At 43.3% G+C, this 12,375-nt stretch overlaps 1 protein-coding gene across 2 annotated transcripts in view; it reads right to left on the reverse strand.

Moving 5' to 3' along the window:
* Positions 1 to 4,508: 4,508 nt before the first annotated feature.
* The window catches only part of DMBX1 (diencephalon/mesencephalon homeobox 1), a 54,859-nt gene continuing 46,992 nt past the window's right edge, over positions 4,509 to 12,375 (reverse strand). For both annotated transcript variants that reach the window (XM_068239599.1, XM_068239598.1), the window contains 2 exons: positions 11,972 to 12,326; positions 4,509 to 5,699 (listed from right to left, as the gene is read on the reverse strand). In XM_068239599.1, coding sequence (XP_068095700.1) covers positions 5,299 to 5,699; positions 11,972 to 12,326 — 756 coding nt within the window. In that variant the 3' untranslated portion in view covers positions 4,509 to 5,298. The remainder of the gene's footprint in view (positions 5,700 to 11,971; positions 12,327 to 12,375) is intronic.

A 12,375-nucleotide genomic window follows, 5' to 3' on the forward strand; every position in this document is an offset into this window, starting at 1 on the left:
CTCCTCATCTGTTTATCTCATTAATTATCTCTCCTCGTCTGTTTATCTCATGAATCATCTCTCCTCATCTGTTTATCTCGTGAATTATCTCTCCTTATCTGTTATTCCATGAATTATCTCTCCTTATTTGCATTAGCTCTCCTTACAGTTAAGGTGAAACATACGTAAGCTTTGAGAATCAACCCCAAGGAGAGATAAGCCATGAGTTAAGTAAAGATGAATTATGAGTTATGGTAAGTTATATAAGGAGAAATAATTCATGAGTTAAGTCATTTAAGGAGAGATACATTCATTTATTTTATTTATTTATTGTATTTATAAAGCGCCAACATATTACGCAGCGCTGGACAATAAATAAATTGCGAGTTAATAAGTAAGGTGAGATAATGCAACAGAAACGCTTTGTGAATCAGCCTCATATAGCTCTAAAAGTGTGGTCTTAGATGTAATAATAATATTTATTATTATATGTAGTTATTATGATTATGATGATGATTAGTAGTCATAGCAGCACCAGCAGCAGCAGCAGCGGTGGTGGTGATAACAATAGCAGTTATATTGTAAGCACAGTATCAGCGGCAATGGGCGGGCGTGGTGAGTGAAGGGTTAATAGGATGTATGTATTCCCCTATGGATTAGCAGATTTAGCATTTATCCTGAGCCTAATCTTCTAACAGACTCTAAAAAGTGACCTTTACACCCAGGGGCCAATCTTCTTTTCAAGCCCTTAATCAGAGCCCAGCAGGACACTTGGCTCTTTGTTGTCACCCTAAACACTTAAAGTGTTAATCCTTTCACCATGATTGCCAGGCCTGCTCTGAGAAGGGAACATGTGAAGAGTGAGCTGGGGTGACCTCTGCTCCCCCCCAGACTGGCTGCAAATGGCGTGTAAAATACCTCTTATTACTATCACATTATTATTAGATGAGCCTGCGCACATCGCTGGGCTTCGGTGCTGCAGAGATGCCAATTGACACATAAATCGATTGATCTATCTATCTGGTATGTTCATAAAAGGTCAGGAAAATTTCTGTGTGTAGAAAACATACACGTAAGTCAGTGTTGCATGTATGACGCAAGTTACGCTATTTGCGCAGCTCACTACATAGATTTTACTGGTCTATTGTGACTAAACACCAATCTCTAGGTCATAATTATTTCATGGATTGGCATACAGTGCAATGTCTGGGCCCTACATGGATGCCAATCTGCTTTGCTGGACAAGCCTATGCTAGTTTTGTTCTTATTAGTTCTACCATTACCAACACAGCACCTCTCTAAACAATGAAACAAGGAAGTCATATTAAAGTATATATCAGTCCTAGTGTCTACATGCTACCTATTTTATTATATGGTAGGGGGGGGGGGGGAGATATATATATATATATATATATATATATATATATATATATATATATATATATATATATACTATATATTATTTAGGGTACCAATATAGCAATATTTTATATTTTACACACATTAGCAAAATGTGTCAACTGTGCCCAGTTAAAATGGAAACTCTTGAAATAATGTCCTCTTTTTCCAAGGTGTAAATATATGGGAGCAGAACCTGTAACCCATCGGGGGCCCAGGGCTGGGGAAAGGGCATTTTCTTCCCCTGCCTTCAGGATACAAGGCTCTCCTTCTAGAACATGTATTATAGTGTATTACATGTATTATATACTATATATTATTTAGGGTACCAATATAGCAATATTTTATATTTTACACACATTAGCAAAATGTGTCAACTGTGCCCAGTTAAAATGGAAACTCTTGAAATAATGTCCTCTTTTTCCAAGGTGTAAATATATGGGAGCAGAACCTGTAACCCATCGGGGGCCCAGGGCTGGGGAAAGGGCATTTTCTTCCCCTGCCTTCAGGATACAAGGCTCTCCTTCTAGAACATGTATTATAGTCACACTTGCAAAGGGAGAGGGAGTAATAGCGGCTGTAATTGTTTCTTGTCCTATGAGTTCATGGAAGATGGGCATCCTGGCCATGGGGGGTCACCAACAACAACAACAACAAATAACATTTGTAAAGCGCTTTTCTCCCGTGGGACTCAAAGCGCATAAGCATGGCTCAGACCATCGTAGTACAGAGGAAGACATTTTATAAATCTGGAAATGCCAGGCTAAACAGGTGGCTTTTCAGTCTGGATTTGAATAGCTCCAGGGATGGTGCTGTCTTTACTGGGTGTGGTAGGGAGTTCCAGAGAGTAGGGGCAGCATGGCAGAAGGCTCTATCTCCAGATTTTTTGAGGTGCACTCTGGGAGTGACCAAGTTTACAGAACTTGCTGATCTGAGGTTGTGAGAGGTGTGGTGCAGCTTCAGCAAGTCCTTCATGTATCCAGGGCCTAGACTAGACACCAGGGGCAAGGGATGTGACTGTTGAGAGGGCCATGAAAATATTGATAAGGGCCCAATGATTTGTAATTACACCTTTGCTCTTGATGTATGGTATGGGCCCTCAAACTGTAGTAGTCATAGTCCAGGGGTACTTCTGATGGAGGAAAGAGGTGATGATTTTGGGCGGGTGGTGGGGACACTAGTAATGAGTTTGATAACATTCTCTGATGGACACGGGTGTTTCTAATGGGTACAACGCATACTTGCGCATCATACATTAATTTTGATTGTTTTTATTTACACCTACACAAGTACAATCAGTCCCAGAGATTGGGACAGTTCAGGGCCAAATTTTGTATAAACTAGTTGCTAGTCTACAGATTAGTGACCTGTAATGTTGCTATGAAGCAAGTAGGAGGGACGACATGTGGCGTACATTAAAGCAAGAGAGACAAGTAGGAGAACAGCCTTGGACTGGGCTTGGAGTGGCAGATCATCTTGTCAATATTTCATGGAGGCCCAGGGGCCACTGCACACATGCTAGATTCTTGTCAGAGGTGGTCCTAACTGGCTTCAGCCAAGAACCATCTAGCATGTGTACCAGGCTTTAGAAAAGAGAAGAAGTTATTATCTACCATTTTACAGTGGGATCACAAGTTCATAAAAAACTCAGATTGGTTTTCTTTGCAAACTCATGACCCATTCCAAAGGTGTTTATTTACTGGGGTTCTAAAGAGCTCAAGTAAGAAAAGATAGGAGACAACAATCTAGCAACCCTGGACAGAATACTGTAAAAACTACTTTTAGTAGACAAGAGTGTGCAACCTTTAGTTAGATCATAATAAATGAAAGCAAGGATTTCTGGAGGGTTCCTAACTTAGTAGTTGTGTGATTGCAGATACATCCCGAAGCAAGAATATGTTTTTTAGGGAGTTAGTATTCTTAACCTCACAATAAACGAGACTGAACTGTGATGAATAGTGGTGTTGGGACTGCATAATGATACATCATAGCACCATTATCCAAATAATGTTGAACAAGCCCTTTTCTGCTAAAAAATCAAGGGCTCGGAACACAAGATTACCCATCTCTCTTCCCCCATAAGACACAAAGAGACACTGTGATACCACAAATGGCAGAACATCAATAGTTTTATTTCAGTTTGATCAGAAGACGGATGTGAAACCATTTATCCAGCAATTCCAGAGAGGTTCAGCATCCATCTGTAGTGAATGTCCGTCAGCCTCTTAACACATAATTTATATATACATGTGATGGAAATGAAGGAAGAATGATCTGTACATCAGAACAATCCCAGCAATAAAAAAAATTGTCTTCTAGTTACCCAGAAATAATTAGACAAGAAGTACTGAATGGATTTCCAATTTGTCAGCTGTCTATATTCATATAGACACAGCAGGAGTGACTACATACTCATATCTGTAAGACTAGATGTTTTCAAGGAACAGTGATGTGTGTTTTTCTTCAACACAAAAACCTCATAATTTTGTTATTGCTAATTCATATACTGAACTGGCAATTTGTAATGTGCTCCAAGTGAATTAAAAACTCCCAGACTGGAAATGACAGCAGAAATGCTGTTAGAGCAATAAGCTCTGTTCGCTCGCTCTGCTCCAGGGTCTTATTGGGATATAGAAAAATCTCGTTCTTTTCCTTAATGTTTGGTGATGAAATACGAGTGTGGTTGACGACCAGGAGAGTGATGCTGAGGTTTCAGAGCACATTACAACAGCGTAACCTCTCCCACCTCAGCGTCACCCTGGGGCCATTCCTCTGCAATACGTTACTGCACAATCTGCCACCCGGGACCGATTCACGTTCAGTGCTATCACATTCTGCGCAGTTACATGGCTGCCTAACATTTCAAGGGCATTTCCACCTACTTCACCTATATACAAGAGGGGATATTTGTTTCCTGTACTAGAAAGCCTTTGCTCCATAAAACGATGGACTGCGGCGTTTAACACCAAATGCCTAACAAGGAAATAAAGTGCCACGATCTGGCTCTGTGAGACGAAGTGGTGGCAAATCTCTGATTAATCCGGTGATGTCACTAGTCATTAATGAAAAGGAGGATGGGATCCTAAAACCAGATTTTACCAGTCATTAATTAAACTAAGCACATGATCCTAAAACCTGATCTTACCAAGCAAACACTAATGAAAAGGAGGACATTATCCTCAAACCTGACCTTACCAGTCATTAATGAAAAGGAGGGTGGGATCCTCAAACCTAAGCTTACCAGTCATTAATAAACAGGAGGACATTATCCTCAAACCTGATCTTACCAGTCATTAATGAAAAGGAGGTCGGGATCCTAAAACCTGATCTTACCAGTCATTAATGAAAAGGTAGACATTATCCTCAAACCTGATCTTTCTAGTCATTAATGAAAAGGAGGATGGGATCCAAAAAACTGATCTTAGCTTAATTTTATAAGGGAAGGTAGTCCAAAATCACACCAGTGTGCGGTGTCTCCTGAAGAAACAGCAGCCATATTCCTAAAAAAAAAATGAAGTCCCTTAACTTTTTACTGATCATATCACAGAAACGTGTCACCAGATTATTTCATTACAGGTTGCTGAGGTTTAGTGCAGTTTTCACAATGAAAATATTTCAACATTAAGACTTGTTTCCAGTCAATTTATGTATCACAACGAGGGTGAAGAAATATGCAGCATGTTCTGGGAGAGGGGTCTAGTTCCACATGTTACTGACAATGGTGACAACACAGCGGCACATTCACAGAATGAGAACATCTCTGGGGCATCAGGGTGCAGAGACGGTTCACTGTTCATATTTTATTGTCCTGGGAGGCCAATATAAAGTCCTTGGCCTGCCGTAATTGTTTGGTTCCACACATACAGCTCAGTAGCATCACACCAAGTCCTTTGGGCTGTAGATAAAGCCTTCAAGTCACAATCAGTTGGGTAGCGTGTCAAGCCCCAACGAGGCAGCATGCTGCTTGGCCCTCAGCCTCAAGTTCTCAATGCTGGTGGTTTTGCTGTTGAGACTGGGAATAGTCCCTGAGGACTGCAGGATGGGTGAAGACCACACTTGTTGGGCATGAGACAAAGACTGGTAGTAAGACTGGCAGTGCAGAGAACTTAGGGGTGCCATGCTGACATTCATGCCCAGGTAGGGCACTGCTGGGGGACTGCCCATGTCAAAGGAGGAGTAATGTACCAAGTTATTAGTGGCTGCCATGTGCTGGCGGAACTGTTCCTGCAGGCGGAAGAGGCTCAGTGGAGACGAAGAGTAAGAATGAGTTGGAGGGAGGCAGCTGCTGGAAGGCGAGGCCATTGAAGAGCTAACCGGAGACTCTGTAACACCCAAAAAAATTGTATTATAGATAAATTCAGTGCATACCACCTTCCCATCAAACAGCAAAACCCTAAAAACCATCAATTTTAAATATATTTATAAGGGCCAGTTTCCACTATATCTGCATTCGTATTGTACATTTCCACATCAAACCTAAAACCAATGCATGTCAATGGAGTAGTTTCCATTGAATGTGAATTTTCAGAAGCGATGGGATGTGAAGAAATTATGGATTGAATGCTCTATATTTTTATGCACCGTGCATCCGTTTCTCGTGTAACAATTGTTAGATGCATAAGAAAATTCATATTAAAATTTGCATAACAACACGAAAATTCACATCTGGGGAAAATGTATGTGAAATGTAATATCCTAGTGGAAATAGACCCTAAAGAGTAACACTTTTGCTATTGCCATCTGTGGCCTATTCTAACTCTCAGTATAAGTTGTTGAGACCTAGAAATATTTCCTGACCAGTAGTCCTCCTGATTGACTACTGATGTGTGAATGATAACAGTCACTATGAAAGTCCCACGGTCCAATAGCAGTACACAATAAAAAATATCCAACTATTTTCTTATCTAGAGAGAATGCCCCTGAAATGCAGAAACAAAGTCATTTTATTTTTTTAGATAAGAGCTCAGTTGCAGTAGGCACCCATTTACTTCTCATGAGTTATCTCATTTTGGGGTTGATTCACTGGTAAAATTGCCATGAACAGAAATTGCACAGCAATTTTACTGGGACTTCCAAAGGTAGCATATCGCGTTTCCATTATGTACACAAAGCGCGTTTCACAACTGGGTTATGTGCATTATACTAGCAATGCACATTGTTGTGTACCTACTGTGAGTTAAGGTGGCCATACATCAGACGACTTGGCGGCCGATCAACCATCCAATTCGATTATTATAATCGAATTGGATGAAAATTGGTGCTGCTAAGTGCATGCCCGACCAACAATGCAACCAATTTCGGGACGAAAATTGGTCACATTGTCGATCGCGCATGCTGCAAGATGTTGGGCCGACTTGCTCGATCGGGTGTGCTGGTGGGAACGGTGTGCAATTTTTAAACGATTGAAGAACGCGGCGAAACCCCTGGCATTGCCCCACTATGCAAGGTATACATTACCTGTCCGTGGCCTGCACTTGTCCCTCCGCTGCTCTGGATGCACTTCGCTTTCGATACACGTGTAACACACGGGCGCATGTATGACATCTCACCCGCGTGCCCTTACTAGGAAACCACGTGGGGTGCGCGTATACACAGAGGAGGAATCCCGGGAGCAGCGGAGGGACAAGCTGAGGCCGCGGACAGGTAATGTATACTTTACACTGGGCACCGGGGGGACTTTTTCATTAGGGGACAGCATCGGGGCGGCGAGGTGGCGCATGCGGCATCACAAGGCCGATTCCGGATCGATTTCAGCATGAAATCGATCGGGAATCGGCCTGTGGTGTATGGGCAGCTGACAGATCTCTCTCTAATAAGATTCGATTAGAGAGAGATTTGTCTCTTGGTCGAATCTGCCCATTATCGCTAGATGTATGGCTACCTTTACTCTCTGAGCACAACACACATTACTCTACTTATGTAAATACCGTTAAAATTGGCAAGTGCTTTTGAGCATGACAATTTAACTGTGGTTTAGTAAATCAATCCCTTTCTCACCTTATCTATGGAATGTATTTTTCTCACCTTATCTATGAAATTCGTTTTCAGTTCTTAAAGGGAAGGTCCAGGAAGAATCAAAATAAAAAATCCACTTACCTTGGGCTTCCTCCAGCCCCTGGCAGCCGTCCTGTGCCCTCGCCGCAGCTCCGGTGGCTCCCGGTCCCCTCCGGTGCAGACTCCGACCTCTCCAGGTCGGCATCTACTTGCGCTCCAGCTGCGACTACAGTCCAGATGATGTCAGCGCAACCAAGTGAGCCGCATGTTGGAGCGCAAGTAGGCCTCGTATAATGGAGAGGGGCCCTGGGCTACCAGAGGGGAGCGGAGCTGCGGCGAGGGCACAGGACAGCTGCAGGGGGCTGGAGGAAGCCCCAGGTAAGTGTATTTTTTATTTTGACTCTTCCTGGATGTATCCTCTAATGATCAACTTTACTTGAATATTACATTTATCTATATATATATATATATATATATATATATATATATATATATATATGCTTGTTAAGCACTTGGCAGGACGTAAATAGGGCATTTTATGTTAGGACACTCAGGAGAAATGTTAATTGGATAAGGGCCAGGGTGAGATAAGTAACGACCTTACATTTTACAAGATGTGCAGTGTCAGTGCTTTACAGTATAAAAGCGTAATAATGATGCTCTGACTCTTTGTTGTTCCTAGTATTAGAACTGAGCATATTGCAATTTTCAGTATTCTTTTGGCTGCCAACCAACCAGACACTGGTTTAGATCCATTTAATTGTTTATCTCTTGATTCAATTTTCATTGGTTAAGACAACCAACTAAAAATTTCCCGCCAGGGACAATGGGGCTGATTCACAAAGCTTTTCTGTTGAAATATCTCACCTTACTTGTTATTAACTCTTATTTATCTCTCCTTAGCAGACTTTACTCATGATTTATCTCTCCTTAGCAGACTTTACTCATGATTTATCTCTCCTTAGCAGACTTAACTAATGCTTTATCGCTCATTATTTGACTGAACTCATAATATCGCTACTTAGCTGTTTATTTCCTGAATTATCTCTCCTTATTTGTTTATCTTAGGTAAAGTATAACTGCAGGGGCATCGGAGGGGGGGACATCGGCCGGGGGTGGCGAATCGGTGTGGCAGAGTCACAAGACTCCTGATAGATTTGATGCTGAAACCGATTGGGGATTGGCCTGTGGTTTATGGCAGCCATTAATGTGAAAGTGAAAAATAAGTAAGCTTTGTGAATCAACCTCTACATATGTCAGTTTATCTGTTGAGATTAGTTTTGGTGGTCAAATCCGGGTTTCCTCATTTGGAATCCCGGATTATGACACACATGGAAGTTCAGAATCAGCACCAAAGCTAGTGGAGAGGGTCACAGAGTTGCTGTCCATGTCCGAGACGGAAGCATCGTAGCCACGTGAAGCATGATGTAGACAGCAATCCCGTGACCCTCTCCACTAGTTTTGGTGCTGAACTGCACTGTACGGCAAAGTCTGGGTTTCCGATTGAGGACACCTGGATTTGAATAGCAAAGCTAGTTAAGATATTATAATTTTCAGGATTATAACTGAACTGGAGTTTAGGGTTAAGTTTCAGGGCGTGTCTGAGATTTAGAGTGTTATGTTTGGTTTTAGGGTGTTACCTTGAGTAAAAGGTTTATGTTTACTAGCTATGTTAATATTAAAGGGGTACAGTTAAAAATGGCACAGGGTGAAAAATGTTGCACCGTTCTGCCAACCGCCGATAAATGTATCATAAAAAGCTATTTACCGTTTTAATGTAAATACATTGTTTAATACATTAAAACGGTACATTGCTTTTTATGATACATTTATCAGTAGAATGGTGCGCTATTAAAAAATGTAGGAGGGCTAGTATTAGGCAGCAGGGGTCGGGGTCGGGGGGGGGGGGGGGGAGGGAGAGAGAGGCAGCGGGACACTGGTGTTAGGCAGCGGGGGTGGAGGGAGTAGGATTAAGTGGAGGGAGGATGTGTGCATAGGCATACATTACCTTGTCCTGGCGATTGCTCCTTTACTTCCTAGCTAGTTTGCAGGAGTCCTGTAGCCAGCTAATCACCATGCGGGGACTGAAGCCACATGGTGATTGGCTGGATGCAGCACTACAGCAAACTAACTAAGGAAGTGGAGGAGCGATCGCCAGCCGGGACAAGGTAATGTATACCTATGCACGCCGCATCCTCCCTCCACCTAATCCTACTCCCTCCAGTGTCTCGCTGCCTCCCCCATTTTTTAACACTTATAACGCTAAATAGCATTATATAATAGAAGTCAATGCAGCGCCATTTCTATTCCCCATGCGCTGTGCACCATTTTTATCTGTCACGTATTAAACGCCTAACTGACATTTTTTAAAGAGGAATTGTAGTGAAAATATGCTTATTTTTTCAATATGAATTTATAAACCATTTAGTCAGTGTTCACCCATTATAAAATCTTTCCTCTCCCTGATTTCTATTCTGAAATGTATAAGGACAATACAAGCCCAGATTAGTAATATCTTAGATTTCCTAACTGAAAATATTGTGCCTAAACAGTTATTACCGAGGCAGAGGAACTTTCTAAATACGCAAATATTGTTAATCTGTTGGTGGTGGAAGTTCTCAGTAGCTGGAAAAATTCTTAGAAAATCTCTGCTGGGACAGTAACAACTTGTGCAAGAAGTCCCTGTTGTTAGGCAATTGCTGTGTTCCAGTATGATGTATAATTTCAACTACACAAATCACGTTATCTGTTACTAACAGGGATTAACATTTGTTAAGCTGATTGACCTGTTAAGAGAAATACTGGAGGTGCAAGCCATGAATAGAAAGGGCCTTCTTCTGATTTATTATATTATTTTACTCTGTTTTTATTTGCATGTAATTGTTACATGCTAGGATAGGGTTCAAGGCTAACTTTAGGTGTTAGAGATTTAGTGCTAGGGTTAATGGGACATAACCGAAACGGTTAAGAGTTTGTCTTAGAGCTACAGTTAGCGGCAACGATAAACCAAGACCAAAGTGTCAGCATGAAGCTCATAAAAAGAGTCAACATAGCCTAATAGCACATTAAAGTAAAACTGAAGCGAAATAAAAAAAAAGTCAGGTACAGTATAGGCTCTAAAGCAGCGTTTCCCAACCGCTGTGCCGCGGCACACTAGTGTGCCGCGGCATGTTGCCTGGTGTGCCGTGCGTTCCTACTGTATGTAGAACGCAGGAGGGGGAAAGCAGCGCTAGAAGGAGGGGCAGTGGAGGCAGCGGTGGGGAGGGGGGAAATATCCCCCCCCTCCCTCACCTGGGACCCCTCCTTCTGCCTCTCTCCCCCTCCATTTATGGGTGGCAAGTGCGGGGTCGGCGGCGGGGAGGCACGCGGAGAATTACTCACCACTTCCGCGTTCCAAGCGCCGGCAGCGTCATGTCGTCAGATCTCCGCCTTCAATGCCGCCCACTGTGCTTCCGCTAATCAGGAAGCACAGTGGGCGGCATTGAAGGCGGAGATCTGACGACATGACGCTGCCGGCGCTTGGAACGCAGAAGTGGTAAGTCTGCGCATGTCTCCCCGCCGCCGAGCCGCCCCGCACTTGCCACCGATAAATGGAGGGGGAGAGAGGCAGAAGGAGGGGTCCCAGGTAAGGGAGGGGGGGGATATTTCCCCCCTCCCCACCGCTGCCTCCACTGCCCCTCCTTCTAGCGCTACTTCCCCCCTCCTGGGCATCTATACTGGGGGCAACTGTACTAGCTATACTGGGGGCAACTAAACTAGTTATACTGGGGGCAACTAAACTAGCTATACTGGGGCAATTAAACTAGCTATACTGGGGGCAATTAAACTAGCTATACTGGGGGCAACTAAACTAGCTACACTGGGGGCAACTAAACTAGCTACACTGGGGGCAACTAAACTAGCTACACTGGGGGCAACTAAACTAGCTACACTGGGGGCAATTAAACTAGCTATACTGGGGGCAATTAAACTAGCTATACTGGGGGCAACTAAACTAGCTACACTGGGGGCAACTAAACTAGCTACACTGGGGGCAACTATACTAGCTATACTGGGGCACTACCTACCTATACTGGGCACTATGCTAGCTATGCTGGGCACCATACTAGCTATCTGGGCACTATACTAGCTATCTGGGCACTATAGTAGCTATACCGGGCACTACCTACCTATACTGGGGCACTACCTATCCATACTGGGACTATACTAGCTATACTGGGGTAACTATACTAACCATACTGGGGCAACTAAACTCCCTATACTGGGGCAACTATGCTAGCTATGCAGCCGCACCCCAGCCCCCCCCATAGCCTGCTACACACGGCACTGTCCACTAGGTCGCGCAAACACCCGCGCGCCCCCCGCCGTTCCCCGGAGAAAAATATGGTCAGAAAGTGTTCCCCGGGCCGGAAAAGGTTGGGAACCACTGCTCTAAAGGATCCAGAGCCTTCCCTCTCCATAGGTAAGTACACTGACTATTTTACATTTCACTACAGATTTGTGTGAAATGAGGATGATAAAACACAACACCTATGTTTTAAAGACCTTTTGTTATACCATTGTGGTCCCCAAACTATAATTTTTCCCTCTCAACACTGACCTGTTTTTGGACTCGCCCTCTTATAGTTGGGAACTTTGGAGTCAGGGATTGGATGCTTTTCAGCTTTTGCTTCATCTGGTGCAGGTTTGGTCTCCTCTTCTTTATCAGTCTGGTCTTCAGCTGCAGATTCACTAGCAGACTGTTCTGACAGTGTTAAGTTTAGTTCCACATTAACTTCACTCATGGAGCTGTGGGGTTTGGTGGAGTCATGGCTGGGAGTGGCTGGCTCCGCAGGGGTGGGCTCAGACTTGCCATCGCTGTTGCTGACTTCTGAGTCTTTATGTTTCTGCAGCTGCTCTTTCTGGAGACTTCGCTGCTTCTTACGAAACTTGGCTCTTCGGTTTTTAAACCAAACCTGTAATTCAAATTGTGTTAGAGAAGTGCAAAGACGGTTCTAAAGCTTC

This window comes from Hyperolius riggenbachi, chromosome 6 (assembly GCF_040937935.1).
Source record: "Hyperolius riggenbachi isolate aHypRig1 chromosome 6, aHypRig1.pri, whole genome shotgun sequence".
NCBI classification, from domain to species: Eukaryota; Metazoa; Chordata; class Amphibia; order Anura; family Hyperoliidae; genus Hyperolius; species Hyperolius riggenbachi.